At 35.5% G+C, this 27,881-nt stretch overlaps 1 protein-coding gene across 1 annotated transcript; it reads left to right on the top strand.

Annotated features, from left to right (window-relative positions):
- Positions 1 to 20,446: 20,446 nt before the first annotated feature.
- On the top strand, positions 20,447 to 22,116 carry LOC138338773 (uncharacterized). The gene is made up of 3 exons (XM_069289860.1): positions 20,447 to 20,694; positions 20,940 to 21,821; positions 21,927 to 22,116. The coding sequence occupies exons 1-3, from the start codon at positions 20,447 to 20,449 to the stop codon at positions 22,114 to 22,116; spliced, it is 1,320 nt and encodes a 439-aa protein (XP_069145961.1).
- The last annotated feature ends 5,765 nt before the right edge of the window (positions 22,117 to 27,881 follow it).

Raw genomic sequence — 27,881 nt, 5'->3', positions numbered from 1 at the left:
TTCAGATGGGACTTAATGAGGCTTTGTATGGGCGTAGATGTAGATATCTTGTTGGTTGTTTTGGAGTAGGTGAAACAAATTTTATAGAGAAAAAATTTGGTCCTTTATGATATGGATAAAGTGCAACTAATAAGAGATAGTCTGAAGACAACCAAAGTCGTCAGAAATCTTATACAGATGTATGGAGAAGGGAATTAGAGTTCCAAGTTGATGATTGGGTTTTTCCTGAAAGTGTCACCTATGAAAGATGTGATGAGATTTTGTAAGAAATGGAAGCTAATTCCCATATATGTAGGTCTCTACAAGATCTTGAAAAGGGTTGGAAAGGTGGCATATGAGCTAGAGTTATCAGTAGAACTAGCAGCAGTTCATCCAGTCTTCCACATCTCAATCTTCAAGATGTGTGTGGCTGATCCAGCCTCTGTAGTTCCATTAGAGAGTGTGGAGGTGAAAGATAATATTTTTTATAAGGTAGTATCAGTTAAGATTCTTGACCGTAAGGTTAGAAGGTTGAGAAACAAAGAAGTCGCATCAGTTAAGGTTTTGTGAAGGATTTAGTCTGTAGAGGGAGCTACTTGGGAAGTAAAAGCAACCATGAAAGCCAAGTATCCTCACCTCTTTCCTTCAAATTCTACTCCACCTTGAGGTAATAGTTTCTCTTTCAGTTTTTCAGTCACTCATGCGTGAATTCAACCTTAGAATCATGTTCCCTCAGCTTGTACCTGCATTTTCAACGTATTTGTGTGTTCCTCGAACTCAATTCAGTCTGAAACCCTGTTCACATTTTTTAGTGATAGGCATTGCAGCTCTCTCCCTCTATTTAAGCTAGTCTAGTCTTCATTCGAGGACAAATGTTCCTAAGGGGGAGATAATGTAACACCTTATATCCAAAATGGACCAAAAATCAGCTTTCAAAAAAAATTACAGGTGCAATTGACAGTCACCATCTACGCATACTGTGATCTACGGCCCGTACTATTGGTCCACAGATTGAAACTGCAACCCCTACCAGACTCAGCTCAAAAAAATTTATGAAGTGTCGATCCGCGGATAGACCTATGGTATGTAAGTCAGACTACAGTTCGTAGTCTTTGTCTGTAGATCAAGGCTGCATTAATCCAACCTTTGAATGAACCATGATTGACCAGTACGGTCCGTCGATGGACCTATAAACAGTAGGTAAAGGATAGCAGCCATTTAGGGGGGAAATGTAGTTTGGTGAAATTCAAATGGTCATAAATCTTAGCACAAAATGAATTAGGTGTCTTATGAGCTATGAGATGATGGATAATTGAATTATCTTTCCATAGCCACCAAGTTTGGTAAAATCACAACTTAGAGTAAATTGTTATGCTCGTTTATGTGAAGCGTGTAGAGTAGACTGAAATGACAGATCGTCAATTCAAGGACGGCCTGTTAGTCCGGGTCGTCGATTGCTCTCACAACAATTAACTCAGGTTTTTTTTGGTCTTTTCCTACTTCATTTAGCCCCTAAGATACGTCATTTTCACCCTAAATCATGAGATTTTAGTCAGTTTAAGCATAGAAACATACCTAAAACTTACCCAAGTCAAATCATTAATCAAAACTTAGAAAAATTGAAGCAAGAAAGGAGAAAACTGTCAAGAACCCTAGTTCAAGAACGCAACAAGATTCCATCAGTTCCAGCCCCAAAATATAAAGATTTCCTAGTGGATTTCATCACCATGTATGTGGGATTTGACTAGTGGATTCCTTTTCACCCAACAGGTCCCTAGTTTTCAGTCAGATTCATGATTCCCGTATCATGATTAGACCTAGGGTTTCTAGAACTTCAACAAAATATCATGAATTCGTTAGTTATATGTTCCAAATCAGATTATTATGTTAATACTCAGATTATTGTGTTACATTCTCAGTACACATGTCCACTTTTGAGGTATCCTGTACTTACAGAAAATTGGTCATAATATGTTAATCACTTAATTCATTAGGAGTAGCATAATACCGACTTGGACAAGGGTTTAACGTACCCAAATAGTCCCAAAACTACTAGACAAGTAGATTGTAAGGCCCCTATGTGGGCATCAATTTAGTGATCACGCCAGTATGTCTTTATACCTCTGGCATGGTATATTGGGTCCGCTCAATGGGGTGTATACATCAGACTCCACATATAGCTCATCTAGTTTTATTATCGTTTATTAGTAGCTCCAAACAGTTAAGATAGACTTTAATGCATTGACCATATTTGCATTTCAGTTTGTATCCAGTCTCAGCATGTTATAAATTTTGTCACTGCATATAGTTATCTCAGAATTCATTATATCATGTTCAGAACATAACACTCTCTTTTGTGCTTGTTCAGTTATGTTATACTTCAGCTTTACTCTCCTACATGCTTAGTACCTTTCAAGTACTAATGCATATCTGCACTACATCTCCTCGTGATGTAGGTTCAGGTTCTCAGCATCCAGATACACTTACATTGATTCCGTATCTCCTATTCAGTAGAATTAGTGGTGAATACTCTTTCTCCAAGGACAACATACATGAGATTTTTTCCGTCTTTTTAGTCTTTTAGTTTCTTTTAATGCTAGACTTAGTTGGGGCTTGTCCCACCATTTCTAGGTTAGAGGCTAATTTCAGACATAGTTAGATTCAGCTTAGTGTTGAGTTAGTAACTTCTTTGTATTGAAATAATAAGCATTTCATTTATCTAAGTTATATTATATGGGTATTCCCCATATTTTCATTTTAATTATGATTTAGATTCTGCATCAATTTATTATCTTTAGTATGCTCATGATTATGCCAGCAGGATTAGCTTTGATCACTTGTGGTTTTAGGTCCCGTGTGCGTGTCTCATAAGTAGCTCGGGGCATGGCAAGAAGAGAATATCATCACAATCGCTTCATAATGACTTTACCCCTAAAGCCCTAGCATTAATAACATACCAACCCTATAATCGATTATTAGCTTTTATCTATCATGATCCGTATATAATTACAAGTTCATTCATTCAATTTGATCATTAGAAGGTACATCTAGGCATACATGATCACATAGGTTAAATTTCAACTTTATATGTCAAGAAAATCATAGATCAATTAGGCCTAGTTCAATTCATATTGAGGTGATTCAATCATGATCAATTATCATGAAATAAAACTTAATTAAGAAGATCAACTTAGAACATTCATCTTGCCCCTAATGGCCTAAAATCACCATGATCACCTCCATCATCAAATACTAAAATTAACAATTAAAAACTCATGAAAACATTATATTAACATCATATGAACATAATGGAATGTTATCCACTATATTGGGATCACCATCAAGCCTTAGCCACAATGCAATCACACCCCTCTCTAGATTAGGGTATTTTGGATACACAATTGAGCAGAAACTAGGAGGGACTGCATGGATGGAATATTCAATGGATTAATAATATTCACATACCTTATATTAGATTCTCAAACCCAGCTTGAGACCATGGTTAATTTTGTCCTAAAAGTTGCCTCCAATTTCTCTTTTTCTTCAATGGTGTTCTTGAGAGTGTTGGGGAAGGAGGAGTTTTAATTTGGAGTCTATAGTATAAATGGATATTTAACTGCTTAAATACACTTCACACACCTAAATAACCACAAATAATTAATCCCTAAAGTTCCCAATAACCCCTGTACCTATTGGACCATTTAACCAACACTAATTTGACTTTAAAATGACGTGACCAAATCTAGGGAGTCACTGTGCGTCGTGGGGTCACCTCCACATCTTGATTCTGGAAACTAATTTGAGACATAATATTTCACAACGTCCCCTCGTCGTAGGGAAATTTTTTCCTATGTGGTGCTGGCTGCGCGACGTACAACAGCCTCCATATCTAGGTTGCCAGGCAGCCTTCTTGGCATAAGTTTGGGTCCTCTTCAAGACCCTTAGGGTGGTCCTTTATGTGTTTACTCTGATGTTTTGGCCCTTTATATGTCATTCTATGTTTAGGAACATTGGATAGTCAATTTCACCTAATACCATACCCCAAAACTCCTTTACAAAATTCTTTGACGTACTGGCTCAACTTAGACTAGCTTCCAGAAGTCTTGGACGTTTCTCTTCTAAATTATTCCAAACTCTTGAAGATGACTTCTGAAACCTATGTTTATCATTTTAAGACCTTATTAACTAATGACACACATGTTAGGCTATAGATTCACCTAATTCATTTCGGGGTCCTTGCAATATACCCTGGTTGGGAAATATTCATCCTCGGATAACACCTTCTTAACACTTGTTAAAAGACCGATTCTAGCCTAGAAGCTCATCCTATATGAATTATACCTAAATTCACATACCCAAATCAAGGAAACATTTCAATTCTGAGCTAGACATAACTAACACATAACTAACTCCCATGCCATTGAATGTAGAGAGAATGAAGATCAAGGTAATAAATTATCTTCTTAGTTATTTATAAGACTATGTATAAACATGTTGTTATTTGCTTTTGTTATTGAGTGTTGGAATGATGTTACTACCCTTAGTTTAGTGAAAGAGTTCTCATTCGAGGACAACTGTTCCAATGGGGGAGATATTGTAACATTTTGTAACTTGAAACAACTAAGACTAACCTAAGAAACAAAGAATAATCATATTTGGAAATAAATAGGAAAATATGGAAAATTTCCAAATTTTAAAGAGTGAGTTTTGGTCATTTTCAAACAGCCATAACTCCCAGCTCATGTGGATTTAGGGTGATTTCTTTATATGTTTGAAAATCCCGTGGTAAGATCTTTCCAACAAGGCTGATTTTGCGCATTTTTGATGTAGTATAAGGGAGATATACCTTTTGGAAGTTGTGTTGTTGGACTGAGGAGTGGTCTTTTCACCCTACTACTTTCTAATTCATTTTAAGGGTGTATTATGGGTAAAACCAAGTCCCAATTCAGTTTTAGAAAAGTTGAGAATTCTTTGTGCTTTGAGAGAGTAGAGAAAAGAAGAGTAATATCAATATTTCTTCTAAAACACTAAGGTTTCGCAAGTGGAATTCATGGGGGGGAGGGGTCATCCTAATTGAGGTATGTGAGATCTTTCTGTGTTGGATTCATTTACCCACACACCAATATATTTACTTCAGCATGTTTTGTATTGATTGAACCGTGAATCTTGATGTGCTTGATGAACGATTGTTGAAATCTTATTTATAGAGTTGTAGTGTACCTTTAGTGATTTTGATTCGTGTTTCCGGGATGTTTTACAAGTCTAAACTATTGGGTATTAGGGATATTAGTGATCCTAAGTGTTTGGGGGAATATCCATGGAAGTTTGGGAGGTTTAGAGTTAAAAATCAGCAAAGAAAAGTCAGAGAACCAGTTTGACAAGCCATGGGGTGCCACGCCTATCAGAGCACCTCAGGACAAACTTTATCTATCAGAATCTGATGCACCGCACTAGCAAGAGCATCTGAGGACAGTGTCTATCCTTTAGGATTTGGCGCCCCGTGCCTCATAAAGAGCCACAGTCACCTGGAGTTCCCTTTTCTCTCCAATTTTTGTGTACTAGTTCGTAAGTGATGTACCTATCATTCCAAGTTGATTCCCACACTCTAAGTATATTTAAACACCATGAAATTATCCATAAACGTGAGATTATGATACTTCAATCCATAATCCAATTCAAGGAAAGTTAAGATCAAAGTCGAAGTAAAGCGTCAAGTCTCAAACTTAAGAAGCAACTCAAAGTAAGTTCTTAAAGATTTCTAGACTCCTAAACAAACATTCCAATTTTTTTTAGGCTCAAGCTATAAGTTGAGTAGAGAGTAAAGAGTTAAGTTGAAATTCCTTTTTTCAAGAGTATATGGGGACTAAGTATCCTCAAAGAAAAGTAAAAACGAATTCATAAAAAAAAAATAGGGAAACTTTGATTTCCAAGACAGTTATTTTAAAGCTAAATTTTGAGAACTAATCTCAAATAACAAAATCAGTATTTTTTAAAAACATAAGAGTCAATATATATTTTTGGGAGTAGTATTTAACACCAATGTGGGGGATGCAAGGTCAAATCTACTCAAGTCTCCATGTGAACCATGTAGTAGTTATGGGTAGAAGAGGGTCATACTTATTAGATGAACCCTTTTGATAGTATACTAGTGGATCCATTAGGCAGTTCAGGTCTTATACTGTGGAAGGTTAGGATGGTCGGACAGTGTGGACCGAGTAACGTTGTATCTCACTATAGCTCTTAACTGATAGTTGTCAATTAGAGAAACTCCCAAAAGTGTATTGTATTTGTATGCACATCAGCAATTTGTATTTTTACATAAATCTAGGATATTATTTGTACACTTGTATACATTAAGAGTTTACAACATGTTTCAGTCAGTTTTTCTTTATATTGCAGTTACTCTTAAACTGCATATATTGAATAAGAGTTAGTAAATCATGAGTTGAACAGAGCCAATGTAAGTGTTCTTTCTTACTCTTTTTAATATTAAGTGTCGTTTAGCATTCCAACTCGCATACTCATATTCAATGGGTTGATATCAGTCGGCCTACATCGTATAATGATGTAGACACAGGTAAGAATGACTTCCATGCAGCGCACTTTTGATCCATTTGAGCTCCCCCAAAGTCAGTAGGTGAGCCTCTTTGAATTCCGGAGGACCCATTTTCATAGCTTTCTAGTTTAGTTCATGACTTTTCAAAGAAGGAGGCTAAGAAATACAAGTCTCTAATCCTCAAATTTACACCTACAGAAGTAGTGAAGAAGATGATATGGCCTATCTTACCATGAGATTTCAGAAGATCATAAAGAAAAATAGAGGGTTTAGAAAAGGAAGGAACACTCCTTGGGCTGGAACTGCTAGTCAATCTTGTCCTAAATAGAGGAAGGTTGGGCAAATCTTAAGAGAAACCAAGGAGTATCAAAGGCCCGGAGGTAAAAAGACAAAAGAAGGGATCAGGTACCTGACAAAAGTGGTAGAAAAACTAAAGGTGACTATGTATTGAAGAAAACTCTTGCTGCATGGGGGACTCTTCAAGTGATTCAGCTGAATCAGATTGTCCTGATGATGCATCAATGCTGGTGATTTAAGATGAGGCTAATGTATTTGATAGCATGTTGAATATGATGGCCATGTCAGATGATAAAAATAACGTAATTCTACTTGACTTTAAGCAAAAGTTTAATGTGTAATCCGTTAGAAGGTTGAGAAAGCTAGAAAATATCTTGATTGACTCTTTTATGGAGTTCACCACCAAATGAGACTCTACGAACTTACTTGGAATTTCAAATATTCCCCAAGGGAAAAATAGATAATCTTAGTGAGAATAGAGATGTGATAAATGTGAGGTCTATCATTGAGGAACAACTTGTAGTTGTTGAACTAAAAAACTAGAAATCAAAAAATTAATTGGACTTAATAATTGAGAAATCTAGGGAAAAAAAGGGGAGTTCTCTAGTTTGAAGGCTAAACTAGCAGTAAGTTTAAACACTGGAGACCGGACTTGATCTAGCAATTGAAAAAAATTATCAAATGCAGAGGGACCTGGTCCATCTTAAGGAAGAAATCAATACTTCATATAAATGGACCAAATCGTCCAATTTTCTTTCTAATATCACCAGTCATAGCAATTAAAAAAAGGTCTAGATAGCTTGAACATTACTCCTCCCTACAACCCTCACAGTAAATATATTTGTGTGTCAGATAATCTGTTGTATTTTCACTGTGGCAGAAATGATAACTTTAAAAAGGATTGCCATTCTTGGAAAGAGTCACAAGAAAATTTTTAGTATACCCTAGCAATAAAAGGGAACTGAAAGGGGTACCCAGTCAGCTTCCTAAGTCCTTAAACAGGAAAAAGGCCAAATAGCCTCACTTGGCAAGAATCACTCTGGCTACTCCTCTATCTGTATACTGGGAACTTAGGTTAAAATGAGTTCCCAGGTCTAAGAAGTGATATTTGTTGCAGGGGAGTGAAGGAAGTAGCAGCCAGTTCTTGTTTATGGAAAGTGGATGCTCAAAGAACATGACTAGAAACACAAAAAACTTTCTTTCACTCAAGTCACTTCAAGGGGTAGGTGTATATTTTGCAATTGAAAGAAAGGATATATTCTGGGTTTTTGAAGCGTTGGAAAATCTCTTGAAGACTGCATTGAAAATGTTTACTATGTGTGAAGATCAAAGTTAAATCTTCTTAGTGTTTCCCACAGGGAAACGAAGTCAGGTTCCCCTTAGAAAAGTGCATTATTACCAACTTATGTACCAAGAAGGTGATCCTGATAGCACAAAGGTAGAAAATATGTATTTGGTAGACCTAGAAACATCTCATGGAGACTATCTGACTTGCCTTAGCGCTTAAAGTGAAAATGCCAAATTTTTGCATTGGAGGCTAGGCCCTGGGACCTGGTCCATGGTATGCCGAAATCGATGTTTAGTGAAAGCAAAGTGAGTAATGTATGCATCAAAACAAAGCTGTTGAGATCTTTATTCAAACAAATGAAGCAAATGAGCTCATCGAGGGCTCTTGAACTGTTACATATGTATCTGTGTGGACCTGTGAAAGTTCAAAGTAGAAATCATAAGAAGTACATTTTGGTGATTTTTGATGACTACTCCAGGTTCACATGGACTATATTTCTCAAATTAAAATCTGAGGCAGCTGGTGTGTGGATTATTTTTTCCAAAATGATCTAAACCAAACTAAATTATTTGCGTGTTTTCTGCAGAAATGACATTAGCCATAACTTCTCAGCTCCTAGAATACCTTTAAAAAGGTGTGATACTCTGGTAGATATCGCTAGAACCATGCTCATTGATTCAAATCTACCTCAAAACTTCTAGGTTGACGCAGCCAACAAGACATGCAATGCTACCAACAAATGTTTAATCCGGTCTCTTATGAACAAAACACCCTATGAATTACTCAACAAAAAAAACTAAAGCTTAGTTATTAAGGGTTTTTGGGTTCATGTTTTTTGTATTTAACAATGGGAAGGATGATTGTTGAAAGTATTATCATACAAGTGTTGAAGGCATTTTTGTGGGGGGCTTATCCTCAAGTAAAGCCTATAGATTGTTCAACAAAAGAACACTATGCATTGAAGAAAGTGTTCATGTGATATTCGATGAAGACAGTGACTTGAAGAACCTAGAGATGAAGGATGAAGATTATCTAAATGAATTGTTTAATGTCCAGAATAAGGAAGTCTTCAAGCTTGAAACATAAGAAAATCCAGAACCTGATAATGTTTATCCAAGTCTATTCATCCTCTTGAATAGATGAGAGAGTTAGGAGAAAAATAAAGGAGAAAAATAAATATGGAGAGTTGGGATTGAACCCACGACCTCTTGAATGGATAAGAGAGTTAGGAGAAAAATAAATGTGAAGAGTGGGGATTAAACCCAGAACGTCTTGGATAGGTGAGAAAGTTAAGAGAAAAATTCAGAGAAAATGAATGATCTTATAGGGGATTGATCCCACAACCTCTTTGACTTAAACAAGAAAAAGAGGAGGGAAAAGAAAGAAAATATTATAGGGGTGATGGGGATCGACCTAGGGTCCCCCAAATCTGAAAAATGCTAGTACCAAGTTTAATATAATATTATGTGATGCTCAAGCGACAAGAAATCGGGTTCGCTTGCCCAATTTCGTATTGACACATAAGTCATACATGAATAAATAATTAATGAATTCTACCTCTAAGGATCGAAATAATGATCTAGCATACAAACAAGATGCATAAGTCTTGTACCACATAATCTTGGGTAAGTATGAGTCACTTAGACGAATTATGAATGATGCCTCATGGCTAGTGCCTATGGATCCATAAGTCCATCGTTTGTTTAAAAGTAAGCTAACCTAAGATGTATGTAATGAAATTATGTGAACCTAGGAGGTTTAAGTAAGAGTGTGAAACATACAAAAAGGCCAAGTGCATTGGCATATAACGAAATGAACATTCTCGTAAGGGGAGTGTAGAATGATGTAAATTTAAATCTCAAGCATACTCCAAAATAAAGTGTTAAGAATGAATTCATAGTTAATATGTAAAAGAAAAGAATGACTTCATGACTATAGGATAATGCAAGTGAGACAAGTTGCATCTACGCCTAAAATCAATGTCACTAAATGAAATGACTAAGAGAGTATATTTATGCCAAACGATGAACAAGAAAAGAAAAAGTATCGACATGAGGATAGTCTAGTACAAGTGAGACAAGTTGTATCTACGTCTACATTCAATGTTCCTAAAGTGAACTCCAAGAGAGCATATGTATGTTATACAATGAACAAATAATGAAAGGTGAGTAAAGATGAAATAAAAAGATGTTAAGAGAGAACAGGGTGGCACAAAAATATGTGGCTAGTGCAAGTGAGACAAGTTGTACCTACGCCTATATAAGGTCAAAAAAAGTACTCACCTCGGAGAGTGTTAAATATTAAGAGACAAATATCAATCACACTCTATATGTAAGTGTAACTAAAATTCACACTTAATACGTAATGATGAGATGAGAAATCATATAATGAGCAATGATGCCTCATGCTAGAAGTCAACTTTTATGATGTATGAGATGAATGTAATGGAACTTTATACTGAGCACCGATAGGCTAGCTATGATTCACGATTCCTTCTTTTGGGAAGGAAGAGGGTCATGTAATTATTATGAGATGAGACTATCCGTCCAGAATAGTATGAGTCACCTTATATCTCCTAGTCTTTGAACCTATATTGCCAATATAGGGTTCTAGCAGGGTTCGACTCCCTATATATGCTAGTATGTTTTGGTCACTTTGGCAGGTGATTGCACCTCTTTTTGGTGTGGGGTTAAACACTACATTTCATAATTCTCACATGATTTATGTCGGTTAAGGTTAAAGTTTCCAAAGAAAGAATGAGGCCTGCCTCAAGTAATACACATAATGAAATGAACGATACCAAAGGTGTTAGGATAGGATAATGAAGAGGTGAGCTAGACTTAAGTAATGATAATAGGTCATTCTTGGTCATTGCTCATCAAACCCGATGAAAGTCTTAAACTACATCCTATGTATAACTGGTGTTTACACTAGCTTACGAACAAATGAAAATGAAGTACATATGAATGAATGAAGCAGACTCTTTGTTTGCTAAAAAGGATCCTTAGTTGACGTCCCATATGTTGAGCCCTCATTTTGGGAAGTCCTAATGTCAAGTCCATGATTCCAAGGTATCATGGCATATGGGCGAATGATATGAAATATGTTATGTGCTAATAAGCAATGTGGTATGTGATGTGTGCAACATTTTACGTAAGATGATGCATGTTACTCTCATAGCATAACTTTCCTAATCCGATTTTGGCAAGTCCACTGACTTGACATTCCATAATTCATATCGTTAGTAAAGAGCTCTTCTTGATTATGCATGTCCTTGGTGTGTACTTGCATATACCTATACTTAGTACAAGTGTGTACTAATCCCATACAACTCTCTACTTTTAGGTGTAGGTGCAGGTGAACGCTAGAGATTATGAGACTATGCTGAAGTTATCCGGACGTAGAGCATTCATCAAGACTTGGTAGGCCCTTTTTATTTTGAGGATGCCTATCTTTTATATTCTAGATTAGATTTAGGCATGATCTAGTGGAGTATGTTCTACTAGTGTTTCTTTCCCATTTATTTTCAGATATTGTATTAGTGCCATTTTGGCAACTATATATTTTTATACAGATATGACCATGTCTTTCATTTGATTATCTTGATATTAGATGGTTGTTGTGAAACGCTTATGAGTTTATGTAGATAGTCTGATACAAGTTTAATGTTTCTCACTATGAAGTCTAAGTAAACAAAAATTTCAAAAAATTTCGCGAAAAACTATCCTAGATGATATAACGCTGACATATGTAGGCTTATCTGTGACCTTTGAGAGATCAACGATGCCGGTTTCCGCTAGGGTCTAGACTGAGGTCATAACAATAATGTGATCTAGAAATGGGGGATTGTAGTTGTTGGAATTAAGTCATGAAAACTAAACTTGTTAAAGTTAAAAAATTGTTAAGTAGTTTAAATAAGTTAGAAAAATAATGTGATTTAGTTAGTGGATTTAATTGTAGTAACTAAGTCAACACAAAACTAGATAAAGTTAATAATTTGTTAATATGTTAGGAAAATAACGTGATTTAGAATTGGCAGATTGTAGTTGTTGTAGTTAAGTCATTATTACTAAACTAGTTAAAGTTAAAATTTGTTAAGTTTTTTAAATAAGTTAGGAAAATAGTGTGATTTAGTTGTTCGAATTAAGTCAAAACAAAAAAATTTAAAGTTAAAAAGTTTTAATAAGTTAGGAAAATAATGTGATTTAGATCAATTGGTGGATGTAGTTATTGAATTAAGTCATGAATATACTAAACTAGTTAAAGTTTTAAAAAAAATTAAGTTGTTTAAATAAGTTAGGAAAATAATGTGATTTTGTTGGTAGATTTAGATGCTGGAATTAAGTCAAAACTAAACTATTTAAGGTTATAAAGTTGTTAATAAGTTTAGGAAACAATTTGATTAGAATTGGTGGATGTAGTTGTTGGAATTAAGTCATGAATATAATTAACGAAGTTAGTTCCTAATTCCCACAGTTTTTGCAGTGCTTCTTCTACCCATCTCGATCAAAAGCCCCTTCTTTCCTCGTCCGAGGGACTTTTTCTTTAGAATTTCTTAATAGAAAGAGGAAATCCAAGTTAAAGTTAAAAAAATCTTTTAGTTGCTTAAATAAGTTAGAAAAAATAATGTGGTATAGTTGGTGAATTTAGTTGTTGAAATTAAGTCAAAACTAAAGTATTTAAATTTATAAAGTTACTAATAAGTTAGCAAAATAATGTGATTTAGAAAATGTGGATGTAGTTATTAGAATTAAGTCATTAATATATTAAACTAGTTCAAGTTAAAAATTGTTAAATTGTGTAAATAAGTTAGAAAAAATAATGTAGTTTAGTTGGTTAATTTTGTTGGAATTAAGTCAAAATAATTGAATATCGATATTTTTGTAGACGGATCATCGTTTGTGGATGTATAATATGCATTATGAAACTGGTGCTATTCTTAAATCCATGTTTGTTTATGGTGTTAGAAATTTATTGACCGAATAATGACACTTTACATTTTCAAAAATAATGGATTGGTTAGATATCCATGTAGTGCATGGAAGTTTTTAAAATTATTGACCCAGATAAGGTTGTGGTTCATTTGTACTGTAATGGATTTAAGTTGAGATACTTTTTATGGATTGATCGTGGAGAAATAGATGTATTGGATGGTATGTTTTATAATTTGATGCTTTGAATGTATATAATAGGATTGCACCACATGGTCAAATTAGGGTTGAACATATTAGGGTTAAACACGATAGGGTTCATGAATTTATCAATGATGCTTTCTGGGCTCTAGGTGGAATGGAACCAAAATAGTATTTTGATAAATCTCCTAATGAATAAGCAAGGCACTTCGATGATCAATTAGAAGAATCTCATCGTTCATTATGTGAAGGGAGTCCGCATTCTGCCTTGTCAGTTACCTTTAGATTAATGAATATTAAATCAGATTGGAATGTTTCTAATGTGTCTATGGACTCAATGGTTGATCTTTTGGGTGAACTAGTTAATCCGAAGTTTAACATACCAAAGAACTTCTATATGACGACCCTAAAAATGAACTAGGATAGACTAGAGATTCACTTGTGTTTTATGAGTTTTTAACTTGTTATTTAATGAGTAAATGAGTTTATAGGTCAGTTCAGTTGAGTTTGAGGTCAAACATCAAGGAATGATCAAGGCGTTCGGAAACTAGTCATCTATGTGATAGTGTGTGCTCATATGTTTTAATGGAAATTAAGTTTGTTGTTTGAGGTCTAAGTCAGTGGTGATGCTCTAGAACATAAATGGGCATGTTTTGGTGTTTAACGTCCTGGTACGACTCCCCCAAGGACCCATGAGGTGCCCTTGAGGAGGACGTTTCACCTAGCCAAGAAGCTGCCTAGGCAACATGATTGACGACCCCAATTGATGGACAGTCAATGCATTGACGGATCATAAATGTGGGGAATTGATAAAGCCTAATGAATCTGCAAGTTCATGAGCTACAGTTCGATTGACGGATCCCATTGACAGCCAGTCAATCAACTGACAGTCCACCAATTGAAGGCATCAACACCTGCAAATCTACAACTTGTCTCGGACAAGGTAGAGGTGAATTAGTAAATTCACCCCAATTATTTTAAAGGGTAGGGTCCATTTTTATGTGTGTATTTAGGTATTTTAAGTATGTTAAATTGATAAACTCTCTTTTAGACTGAAGTACCTAAATCAAAACTCTTCCCTCCTAAAGTTCTCTCCAAACACCCTTATGGAAGTATGAAGTCAAGATGTATCTAGGGCTGAGGATAAGAATGGATATATTATTCAATTCTCTTGGTATTTCTTCTTATTAGTTATGAGAGTTATTTAACTAAGCTATCACCTTAGAGATAATTTCAAAGTGATTTAAAAGATTTCAACGTTTATGGAAAAGTCCAATTTTCACCTCTAACTCAAGGGTTCTTGCATGAAATGATTTCAAATAAGTTAGGTATGAATTATTGATGTTAAATTGATGTTTTGCGATGAAAACCCCATGAAACATTGATCTTATCAAATCGCTAAATTTTGATTATGAGGTGGATTTATTTCCTATAATCTAATGTTGATAGAATTGATTTTAGTTTATCTTGTATAACTGATTTCTATGGTTACCTAAGATATTATATTGTGAAATTGTTGGATATGTTAAGGAATGGTGATCATGTCTATTGTAAAATGGTAAGTTGACCTAATTCCCTTACTAATGTGGAACTGATTAAGAATTACTCTTGTATGGTATGCTCCACCTATTGTGGTCGCATTTACTTCTTGTTCTTTTTGTGATCATGGCCTTGTTGGCATTATTCTGTGAATTGTAGAAGTATCATGTTGGGGTATATGTTGAGGTATAATGTGAAGTGGGTTATATGAAGTTTTGTGACTTTGTATAAGGTGTTATGGAATATATGAATGTATAAAGTGAAGTTATTATGTGATATATGTATGATCTTGAGATGATCTTGCATAAAACTATGTGATATTGTGAATGAAACTATGTTTCTCTAAATGTTGGATGTGATGATGATATACTATGATGAGTCTTTACATATTAATATGATGTCTTGTTGAGGTACACCTAGTTGTCCTTACTTGATGCATGAAAGTTAGGTGAATGTGATCTCTTGACTTGATAGGTTTAGGCACCCTATTCATATATGTATAAATGAATGATTTTGTAGGATTGGTAGACCTAAAGTAGGTACTTCTATGAAAGACTAATGTGAAACATTGAATATGAAAAGAAGATTAAGAATGTGAAACCTTGAATATGAAAAGAAGGTTAATAAAGAAGACTTGAAGTGGTTGACCTAAATGGTTCCCTTCTTGGGTGGAATGATGGACTTAGGGGTAGGTTGTCAAGAAAGGCATAAAACCATCTTTACGAAAGTCATAAGAGCTATCCTAATGAACCTTAATCTGTGGATCTCTTCTTGGTAGTGGTATTATGAGTTTGTAGCACTTTGAGATGGTACCTTCTCAAATACTCTTATGTGGATGAACTTTCTCTATGAGATCCAAGGCAAATCACTGAGTGAATATGCTTAAGGGAGTAGCTCTAGTTGAGTATGAGGCTAGAGTACGAAAAACCTTTTCATATCCGCTAAACCATGTGCCTACATGGGATGTGTCCTACTTCTACCATTGGAAGGTAGAACACTTTCTACGGTGTGGGGTCTTATGACACTGGATTCCATTCCTAGCTAGTAAGGTCGATGTTGGTTAATGCCTATTCTCATCATATAGGATGTTCACTCTAGTATTGGATAGGTTATACAACAAGTAGGTAGTGAAATAGGACGCTATATACACATAGCATGAGTAGGCTTTGAAGATACCTAAGTGAGTTTCCTAGGTCTTCCAAGACAATTATGTGAAGTCCCCTATTTGTTTAGTTTTCTCCTAAATAGTTTAAATGAATAATGTTCACTTAGTAAAAGAATGTTTTATAGAAAGGGTCTTATCTAGGGTGGCTTTGAGGAACACTTAGGTGTGCTTGAAGAGGGTGTATGTGAGGTCTTTTCATGTCTTACTTAGGTGGATCCTAGAGTAACTTTAGGTAGAGAGCCTAAATTATGAAAAGGCTTACTTGATGAATATCGAATTAAGTGTTATGTGTTGAGATTAGCTTAATATCTCTTATATGTGATTGTTAACTTGTTTTATGTCTCTTAAACTCATATAATAAGAGTTTTACTAAAATTTCATGAAAGAATGTTTCTATACTAAATGTCCCTTTTTGCATGGTTTTTGTATGGCTTTTATACTTATTTCTTAAATGTGCTAACCCCTTATTTTTCCTTTTTGACTAAAGTGTAGGCATCGGAGGTTTGGTATGCTATGGATAACGGATAGGTTTCTAAGAGTTGAAGATGATGTTTTGGTAAGTCCTCATAGATTCGAGAAAAAGACCCACATGTTTCGTTTATGTTCTTTTAGTCTTTATTTCAAATATTATATGGGCATAGTCCCTATGTTGTACTATAAAGTATTAAATGGTTTATGAGACATTCATGTTGTAAAGTTAAATATTTTAAAGTCTTCCAGTTGCTATTTAATGAAAGTACTTTGTGTATGAAGAATGTTTTAAGTTCGTACTTATTTTGAGTATCATAGGCAATGAATGGTCCATGTGTCTTGTATGAGACCTCTGAGAGGTCGATTACGTTGTATCACTACTAGGGGGTACTTCCCGATCGTGATATTATATCAAGCAAAAATTTTAGTGTCTAAGTTAGTATATATGTATAATAGAATTCATTGTTGTGTCAATGGTTGTATGTTGTTTACAATATTGATAGTGAATTAGAAAATTGTAATTTTGGTGGACATGCTCGTTATAAGAGGAATACGGCCGGAGAGTGTAGCACTCCGGAAATGTCTTAGACCAGAGCTTAATATATTAAATAATTCTGAAAATGATGTTTCCAGACCTTTATTAATGTAATAAACTTATTTGGAAAAGGTTAGAGCCAAAACAACAAAGAAAGATGTTTGGTGAATTTTTTGAGGTGCCAAATGAAGTCTAAAACTTGTAAGCGACCTTGGATAGGTAGTATGTTGTACAAATGATCTAAAAGTCTGGTGACGAAACCCCAAATACCACATGAAAAGTCCTTGGGGAGGACCCAAACATGGGTGGGCAGGCTACGTTGAAGCCTGCGAACAGCCAAGATGGAGGAACAGGTCGCGACGCGCGTTCCACACGAGGTGTTCTGCCTCAAGATTTGAGAGGTAACCTTGCGACGCAAGGGTGACACAAACCTCACTACCTCAACTCAAAATTTTTATAAAATGATGGAATTTAGCGCCGCGAGGAGCTGCTATTTCCTAGAATCGTTAAAGTCGTATTTTTGGTAATTTAACTTATTAAAAACACCCATTTAAGTGTAGGGTATTTTGGGTAATTGATAATACGAATATATATTTATATTAGGTCAGATTTATACCACTTTTACACGTCCCAAACAAGATCAAACGAATTTTTTGTCATTCTCTCAAGAACACTCTCTTCTCCAAACTCCATTGAAGAACAAGAAGAGTTTAACGAAGAAGACGAAGACCTCAAGATTTTCATATAATTTGCGTGGATTCTTCATATATAAGGTATGGGGTGTTCACTCTTGGGAATCCTTTCCCCAAGTATTCCTTTCAAAGATCATTTTCAAGAACTTCAATTCTAGGGTTTTTACTCTATGAAATGTATTTTCTTCCTAACCCTAGATTTATGACTTGCACTGAAAAGTAAGTGTTTTTTATGGTCTATTCCATGCGATTTAATGTGTTTGTTGTTATTTGTGGTTGAACTTCGTATGAATCATGTTCTTATCTACATGATGGTTTCATATTATTGTTTCTACTATTTGAAAATATGAAGACGTAGGGATTGGAAATAAGACTACAATGAACTCTTAAATGGCCTTTATCCTTTACCCTATATTATGCATTGATCTTGTATATGAGTTTAAGAGTTGTTCTTGATTATGATATCGATTATTTTACTATGTTATGTTTATGATGTTTTAAGTTGAATGTACTTGAATAAGATTCTTGGAAGCAAGAGGTAAGTCTTCTAAAGTTTGGATTACTCCACCATCTCTATCTTAGCCTATAAATCCTGATAATATGTTGTGAATGTATGTATAATGGTTTTATGTGGATATGTCGGTCTATGAACATGTTACATGTGAGATCATGTTAAGAATATGATAATGCAAGATTATGATATTCTGTTGTATGCTTAACACAAGATGATTTATGATATGTTAATCTCACAAACGAAGGGTTTCGATGAAAGGATTCTCATCTAATCCTAAAGAGCTCATGATCATGTTTATACAAGGATTTAATATCCATGACCTACGATGTATGCTAATAGAAAACTTAAAGGTTAAACATGAAAGGGACTTAAGCTAAGCACCAATGAACTAGATATGAGAGGTGTCCCTTCCCTAGCTGGAAGGTAGGTTCACAATGACTCTCATGAGATTGAGGCTGCCATGTAATGTGGAACTATTGGTATCTAAAATATCTTCTAGTTCTTGAACTATGTTGCCACCATAGGATACTAGCTAGTGGATCCACCTAGAAATCTATGTCATGTTAGGTTCTACTTTGGCCTCTATTCTCGTAAGATGATACACACTAGCTAACACGTAGACCACCTTTTTTCAGAGTGGGGTCTTATGACACCGGATTCCATGTTTAGCTCACATGGTCTATGTCGGTTAAGGTGAATGTTCCCTCGTGTAAAATAAAACACAAGTAAATGGACATTGACTAGGGTTACTTGAGGAGTCTACTTAGTATATGTAGGGGTATATGACTCTACCTAGTTATTGCACAAGCTGACTAAGCAAAATCCTAGGAGATTTTTCTTATGTAATATGATAACATGAAAGACATTTGTTTATGATACATGATGTTACTCTTATATGATGTTGGTCTTTATGATGAATATGGTATTGGGTTATATTGTTAAATAAAGTGATGACTACTTATATTACAAGTTATATGAAGCAAAGCTTTACTCATGGTCTCCTACTTTATCTACTTGGTTGTGTGGGGTTATGGAGCTTCACATGACCATTGCACTTGTAGGTTGGGGATGTGATCAATGTTAAGTGTTTTGTATGCTATGTAACGTGATCCATTGAATATAAAAAGTCAATATGTCTTTGCCTACGATCATGCTTTATGTTAATGGAATACTTAAATTGTATATGTTCAAAAGTATGTGCATTGAAGACTTTCATATGACTTTGCATGGTTTCTAAAGTTATGATAAATGATGATTTTTCATGCATGTCTTTAAATATTATGTGCATATACCCATACTTAGTACATGTGGCATACTAACCCTATACTTTATATTACTACAACTATAGGTTTCGGCCATTCAAGTTTAAGTAGGTAGATTTGAAGAAGCTTGGAACTGTTTCTCCAAGTCTTGGTAGGTCCTCATGTTCGGGACATTATGATTTATTTTCCAGCTTTTTAAGACTTTAGTAGATGATAGGAATATCCACTTTCCATCATGTTTCATTGGATTCTTTTATACTAAGGACTATATGGCATATTGACTATGTATTGGCTAAGTCCAAATTTGCACTCTCTAGATAGTTTATATATGTGAGACAATTTCTTAGAATATCGTATGGTTTATGAATGAAAAGTATGAGGTCTAAGTATACTTCAAGTAGAATTTAAAAGGTTTAAATTTTCTGCAATTTTTACTCATAACATGTTATGATGAATGCTAAGGACTTGTGTGAGTCCTCCGAGAGGACGCCGCCGCCGGTCCCATCTAGGTTATACTCTCCAGGTCTAACAAACTTAGTATCAAAGCATGTGCTTTAATATCCTTAAGATAAATGTCTCAGTAAAAGACATTACCTAGTGTCTTCTTCATGGCTGTGAAGCACACCGTGATTATGAATGAGAGGCTATTTAATGACTAGGAAAATTCTCTTATCTAGATACTCCTATGTCGTCCCTTTAGAATTTTGACACTATGAGTTGTTTAGCATCTAATCCCATTCTTGTGGTTATAGGTGATGGACACAAGAAGGACAGTCGCGAGAAGAGTAGGAGAAGAGATTGTGAATGCGGGAGCTACTCCCCAAAGTAATCGAAATGCTCCTCAAGTGCAAGCTACTGCAAATGATCATGTTCTGGTGAATCCTCCAGCTATGACGGATGGTAAGTTGAGGGAATCCCTGTTCCAAATGGCCTAATCCATCACCACCCAAGCTCAGGCCATTAAGACACAAGCTAAGAGGGAGGTTTTTCCTCGATAGAACCAACATGCTAGTACTATGGCTAGCCGTTTGAGAGATTTTATGAGAATGAATCCTCCCATGTTCTTTGGATCGAAAGTTTATGAAGACCCCCAAGATTTTATTGATGAGGTTTACAATATCTTGTTTTCTATGGGGGTTAGTACTATTGCGAAGGCTGAACTTGCTGCCTATCAACTCAAGGACGTGGCTCAGACATGGTATAACCAGCGGAAGGATAATCGGGCTTTAGGAAATAGTCCAGTGACATGGGAGATCTTTAAAAAGTTCTTTTGTTTAAAGATTCTGTCCAAGATAACATAGAGAATCTAAGGTAGAATAGTTTATCAAACTTCGTCAAGGAGGTACAAGTGTTAAGTAATTTCCTTGAAATTCATTAAGTTGTCAAAAAATGCTTCTTCTTGGTTTCTAATGCTAGGGATGAAATGAGTCATTTTGTAAATGGTTGTTTCCAAAGAGCTTGAAGAAGAATGTCATGGAGCATGATTCATGACAATATGGATATTTCTAGGTTGATGCTTCATGCTCATCAGATTAAGGAAAGTCGTCCAAGGAAGAGGAATAGGGAAGCGAAGAGGGCAAAGTCATTTGAAAGTGGTTCTTCTAAGAGTAGGCTTGATGTTCAAGACAAGAGTAAGTTTAAGAAGAGGTTTTCAAATCAGGTTTCTTCTTATTTCACCAAGAATTGCACTGATAGAGGTTTGAATCCAAAACCTCAAAAGGGGAGAAATGTTGATCAACCAAAAGGGAGACCAACTTGTGGTAAGTGTGGTAAGAAACATGTGGGTGAATGTCTTGTTGGGACTAAAAATTGCTATGGTTGTGGAAAGAGTGGCCATATGATGAATGATTTTCTTAATGTGAGAAGTCAAGGCAAGGGGAATGGTCGAACTCAACCAAGCGGTCCTAGTTTTAAATCTCCAAACAGGAACTGTTTCTATGCATTCAAGGCTAGGGGTGAACACAAAAACTCTCCCGACGTTGTGATGGGTATGTTACAAGCTTTCTCTGTTAATGTCTATGTTGTGCTTGACCCAGGTGCTACTTTTTGTTTTGTTACACCTTTGGTAGCTAGGAAGTTTGATGTACTTCCCGATGTTTTGATTGAACTCTTTTCGGTTTGTACCCTAATGGGTGACTCTGTGGTTGCAAAAAGAGTCTATAGGAAATGTCCTGTGATGCTTCCCAATAGAGTTATTCTTGCTGATTTGGTAGAAAATGACATGTTTGATTTTGATATCATCTTGGGTTTGGATTGGCTTCACGATTGTTTTGCTTCCATAGATTGTAGAACAAGGGTAGTAAAATTTGAATTCCCTAATGAACCTATTCTAGAGTGGAATGGGGGGAAATTCGATGCAAATTGGTCAAATGATTTCTTGTTTCAAGGCTTGTATGATTATAGCCAAGGGTTGTCGATATCATATGGTTAGACTTCAGGACCTAGAATGTTAAACTCCTTCTATTGAGTCAGTCCCTGTAATGAGAAAATTCCCAGAGGTTTTTCTAATGACCTTCCAGGAGTTCCTCCCGAACGAGAAATTGACTTTGACATTGATTTGTTACCGGATACGAGTCCTATTTCAATTCCTCCATATAGAATGTTTCTGGCTGAAATGAAAAAGTTGAAGCTCCAACTCAAAGATTTACTAGACAAGGGTTTCATTCAACTTAGTATTTCTCCATAGGGTGTCCGGTCTTTTTTGTTAAAAAGAAGGACTGGTCCATTAGAATGTGCATTGATTATCGCCAACTCAATAAGGTCAACATAAAGAACAAGTATCCTCTCCCTGGAATTGATGATCTATTTGATCAACTTCACAGTGATAGTTACTTTTCCAATATTTACTTAAGGTCGAGATATCACCAACTTAGAGTGAGAGGTGAAGACGTTTCCAAAACAACTTTCCTAACTAGATATGGTCACTATGAATTCCTACTTATGTCTTTTGGGTTAACGAATTCCCCGATGGCGTTTATGGACCCAATAAATAGAGTTTTCCAAGATTACTTCGACTCATTTGTGATTGTGTTCATTGATGATATTTTAATATACTCCATGAATGAAGATAAGCATGAGAGTCACTTGAGATTAGTCTTGCAAGTCCTCAAACAATAATAAGTTTATGCAAATTTTACCAAGTGCAAATTTTGGATGAGTCAGAGTTGCTTTTCATGGCCATATTATCTCTGGTGATGGTGTAGAGGTGATCCAAGGAAGACGGATGCGGTTAGAAATTGGCCTAGACCTTTGACTACCATAGACATAAGGAGTTTCTTGGATCTAGCCAGCTATTATAGAAGATTTGTTGATGTATTTTCATCCATTGTTTCTCCTTTGACAGTTTTGACCCAAAAGAAGGTGAATTTTGAGTGGTCGGAACCTTGTAAAAAAGGTTTTCAAGAGTTGAAATATAAGCTTACCTCCACTCCAATTTTGACCGTACAATAGGGTAATGAAGGCTTTGTAGTGTATTGTGATGCTCCCAAAGTGGGGTTGGGATGTGTCCTGATGCAACATGGAAAGGTGATTGCTTATGCTTCTAGGCAACTCAAAGTTCATGAGAAGAATTACCCAACTCATGATATTGAGTTAGCTTCTGTAGTTTTTGCCTTGAAAATATAGAGACGTTACTTGTATGGTGTGCATGTTGATGTGTTTACAGACCATAAAAGTCTTAAATTTATGTTTACACAAAAGGAGTTGAACCTCTGACAGAAAAAATGGTTAGAATTTTTAAGGGATTATGACATGAGTGTCCTTTACCACCCCGGCAAGGCCAATGTGGTTGCGGATGCTTTGAGTCGAATGACTATGGGCAGTGTGTCTTATGTGAAAGAGGAGAAGAAATAACTTGTGAAAGATGTTCATATGTTGGATCGCTTGTGTGAGGTTAGAAGATTCTCCAAATTTTGTTTCATGGTCCATCATAACTCCGACTAATCATTAGTTGTGGAGGTGAAGCAACATCTTGATCCACTATTTATGGAGTTGAAGGAATTAGCACTAGGTAAGCTCAATGAGTCATTCTCTAAAGGGGGGGTTATGTGCTTAGGTACCAAGGGAGATTATGTGTACCTGATGTTGAGGATTTGATAAATCAGATTCTGGAAGAAACCCATGGTTCGTGCTATTCCATACATCCGGGTGCCACAAAAATGTATCATGACCTTAAAGAGGTCTATTGGTGGGATGGTTTAAAAAGGGACATAGCAGAGTTTGTTGCTTAAGTGTCCAAACAACCAACAAGTTAAAGTTGAGCATCTAAAGCTTGGTGGTTTATCCCAAATCATGGATGTTCCTACATGGAAGTGGGAAGCTATCAATATGGACTTTTTTGTTGGGTTGCCTCGAACCCGAAAACAAAATGTTTCTATATGGGTTATTGTGGATAGTTTTACTAAATCTGCCCAATTTTTTCTTGTTAAGTCCAATTACACGACTGAAGATTATGCAAGGATCTACATTAATGAAATTGTGAGTCTTCATGGGTTTTCTTTGTCCATAATTACGGATAGAGGTGCCCAATTCACTTCTCATTTTTGGAAGGCTTTTCAAAAGGGTTTAGGTACTCAAGTGAAACTTACTATCGCTTTTTATCGTCAGACGGATGGTCAAGCGGAACGTACCATTCAAAAACTTGAGGAAATGTTAAGAGCCTGTGTCATTGATTTCAAGGGAAGTTGGGATGATCACTTACCTTTGATTGATTTCTCTTACAACAATAGGTATCATTCGAGTATTTCCATGGCACCTTTTGAAGCTCTTTATGGTAGAAGGTGTAGATCTCCGGTTGGATGGTTTGAGGTTGGTGAGTCCTCACTCCTTAGTCTATATATTATCTATCATGCTATATATAAGGTTCAAATCATAAGGGATCGATTGAATACAACCTATAGTTGGCAAAAGTCTTATCCCGACAATAGAGGAAGAGATCTTGAGTTTTAAATAGGTGATCATGTCTACTTGAAGATTTCACCTATGAAAGGGGTGATGAGATTCGGTAGAAAGGTGAATTTAAGTCCCCGATATGTTCGTCCCTATGAGGTTTTACAACGAATTGTTATGGTTGCCTATGAGTTGAAACTAACTAGTGAACTAATTTCGGTTTATTTGGCGTTTCATATTTCTATGCTCAAGAAATGCATAAGCGACCCGGCATCCGCTCAACCTATGGAAGGTTTAGGAGTGGATTAGAACCTATCCTATGAAGATGTTCCAGTTGAGATCCTAGATTTCCAAGTCAAGATGTTGAGAAACAAGGAGCTTGTCTCTGTAAAAGTTCTATGGAGGAACCATCTTGTTGAGGGTGTAACATGGGAGGCTGAAGACGATATGAAGTCCTGCTACCCTAAGGTTAGAAACTCATCTTAATTGAGAAAGTAATGCATGATCATGAAATCAACTTGTTTTCTAAATAGGTGCATATTTGGTAAAGGTCGTACCAACAAGAGTTTTAAGGAAATGCCCTCATACTCTATTCTTGCACTTATGTAAACTTGTATGCATATGTTTTCTTGACATTTTGTTGTTTTGTTGTCATCTTGAGAATATTTATACCATGGTAACTCTTTCATGCATTTTGATCTTATGATATTGTTGAGAAGGAAATTCCTCACTATGTGTTATGAATATGGATCTCTTATATGTTATATAGCATGAATTGAGTGTTATGTGTAATGTTATGGTATGTGTTGTAAGGAGTTGTGATATATTCCTATGAGTTGTGACTCATTATGATTTTATGTTGTTGATTGGTTGTGCTACTATTATTCGGGGACGAATGTTCCTAAGGGGGGAGGGTATAATATAACACTCCGGAAATGTCATTACTTAGACTAATGATCAATATATTAAATAATTCTTAAAATTATATTTTTAGAACTTTATTGATGTAATAAACTCATTTGGAAAAGGTTAGAGCCAAAATGAAAAAGAAAGACCTTGATGTCCGGAAAGTAACTAATTTAAACTAGTTGACATCCCTATGTTTGGTGAAAGTTTTAAGGTGTCAAATGAATTCCAAAACTTGTAAAGTGACCTTGTATAGGTAGTATTTAGTACAAAGGGTCTAAACATCCGCTAAAGACACCCCAAAAACCACCCGAAAGGTCCTTGGGGAGGACCCTAATATGGGTGGGCGGGCTGTCTTGCAGCCTTTGAACAGCCAGGATTGGAGGAACAGGTCGCGACGCGTGTCCTCACGAGGTGTTCTGCCTCAAGATTTTATAGGCAACATTGCGAAGCAAGGATGACACACACCTCACTGCCTCAACTCAAAATTCAATAAAAATGACGGTATTTAGCCACGCGACGCGCAGCTAATTCCCAGAATCGTTAAAGTCATATTTTTGGTAATTTAACTTATTAAAAAGACCACTTTAAGTGTAGGGTCTTTTGGGTAATTCATAGGAAGAATATATATTTATATTAGGTCAGATTAAGACCTCTTTTACATGTCCTAAACAAGATAAAACAAAATTTCTCTCATTCTCTCAAGAACACTCTCTTCTCAAAACTACGTTGAAGAACAAGAAGAGCTTAAGCAAGAAGATGAAGACCTCTTGTTTTTTATCCAATTTTCGTGGATTATTAATCGATAAGGTATGGGTTTTTTCACTCTTGGGAATCCTTTCACCAAGAGATCTTTTCAAAGATCATTTTCAAGAACTTCAATTCTAGGGTTTTTACTCTACAAATGTATGTTCTTCCTAACCCTAGATTTATGATTTTCACTGAAAAGTAAGTGTTTTCTATGGTCTATTCCACACGATTTAATGAGTATGTTGTTATTTGTGTTTGAATTTCATGTGAAGCATGTTGTTATGTGCATGGTGGTTTCGTATGATTGTTTCTAATATTTTACAATATGAAAATGAAGGGATTGGAACTAAGACAAGAATGAACTCCTAAATGGCCTTTATCCTTTACCCTACAATATGCATCGATCTTGTATATGAGTTTAAGAGTTTTTCTTGATTATTATATTGAGTATTTTACTAATTTATGGTTATGAATGTTATAAGTTGAGTGTTAATTCTTGAATAAGGTTGTGAAAGTGTGTATACTATTACTATGTGGATATGTTGGGCTATGAATATATTACTTGTGAGATCATGTTAAGAATACGATAATGCAAGATTGTGATATTCTCTTGTATGCTTAACAGAAGATGATTTATGATATGTTAATCTTACAAACAAAGGGTTTCGATGAAAGGAAATTCTAATCTAACTATAAATAGGTCATGATCATGTTTATACAAAGATTTAATCTTCTATGACCTATGATAATTGTATGCTAATAGTCAACTTAAAGGTTATTCAAGAAATTTACTTAAGCTAAGCACGGATGAACTAGATATGAGAGGTGTCTCTTCCCTAGTTGGAAGGTAGGTTCAGAATGACTCTAATGAGATTGAGGATTCCATGTAATGTGGAACTATGGGTCTCTAATATATTTTCTAGTTATTTAAATATGTTGCCACCATAGAATACTTGCTAGTGGATCCACCTAGAAAGCTATGTTATGTTAGGGTCTACTTTGGCCAGTAGACCACCTTTTTTGGTGTGGGGGTTTTATGACACAGGATTCCATGTTTATCTCATATGATCTATGTTTTTAAGGCGAATTTTCCCTCCAGTAAAATAAAAGACAAGTAAATGGACGTTGACTAGGGTGACTTGAGGAGTCTACTTAGTATAGGTAGGGGTATGGGACTCTACCTAGACATTGCACAAGCTGATTTTAAGGGAAGTCCTAGGAGATTTTTCTTATGTAATATCATAACATAACGATATATGTTTATGATATATGATGTTATGTTTGGTTATATTGTTAAATAAAATGATGATACTTATGTTACATGTTATATGACAGAAAGATATACTCATGGGCTTCTATCTTATCTACTTGGTTGTGTGGGGTTATGGGGCTTCACATGACCATTACACTTGTAGGTTGGGGATGGGATCGTTAGTAAGTGTTTTGTATGCTACGTTACCTGATCTATTGAATATGAAAAGTTAATATGCCTTTGCTTATGATTATGTTTAATGTTGATGGAATCTTTAACTTGTATATGTTATACGGTATGTGCATTGAAGACTTTCATATGAATTTGCATTTTTTTATAAAGATATGATAAATGATCATTTTTCATGCATGTCCTTAAATGTTATGAGCATATACCCATACTTAGTACATGTGGCGTACTAACCACATTACTTCATATTACTACAAGTGTAGGTTCCGGCCATTGAAGATTATGGAGGTCAATTTGAAGAAGCTTGGAACTCTTTCTCCAAGTCTTGGTAGGTCTCATGTTTGGGACACTATCATTTATTTTCCAGCTTATAAAGACTTTAGTAGATATTACGAATATCCTATTTTCGTCATTTTTCTTTGGATTCTTTTGTATTAAGGCCTATATGGCATATTGACTATTTATTG

This window comes from Solanum lycopersicum, chromosome 10, assembly GCF_036512215.1.
Source record: "Solanum lycopersicum chromosome 10, SLM_r2.1".
Lineage (NCBI taxonomy): Eukaryota > Viridiplantae > Streptophyta > Magnoliopsida > Solanales > Solanaceae > Solanum > Solanum lycopersicum.
This window is presented reverse-complemented; position numbering and strand designations above follow the sequence as displayed.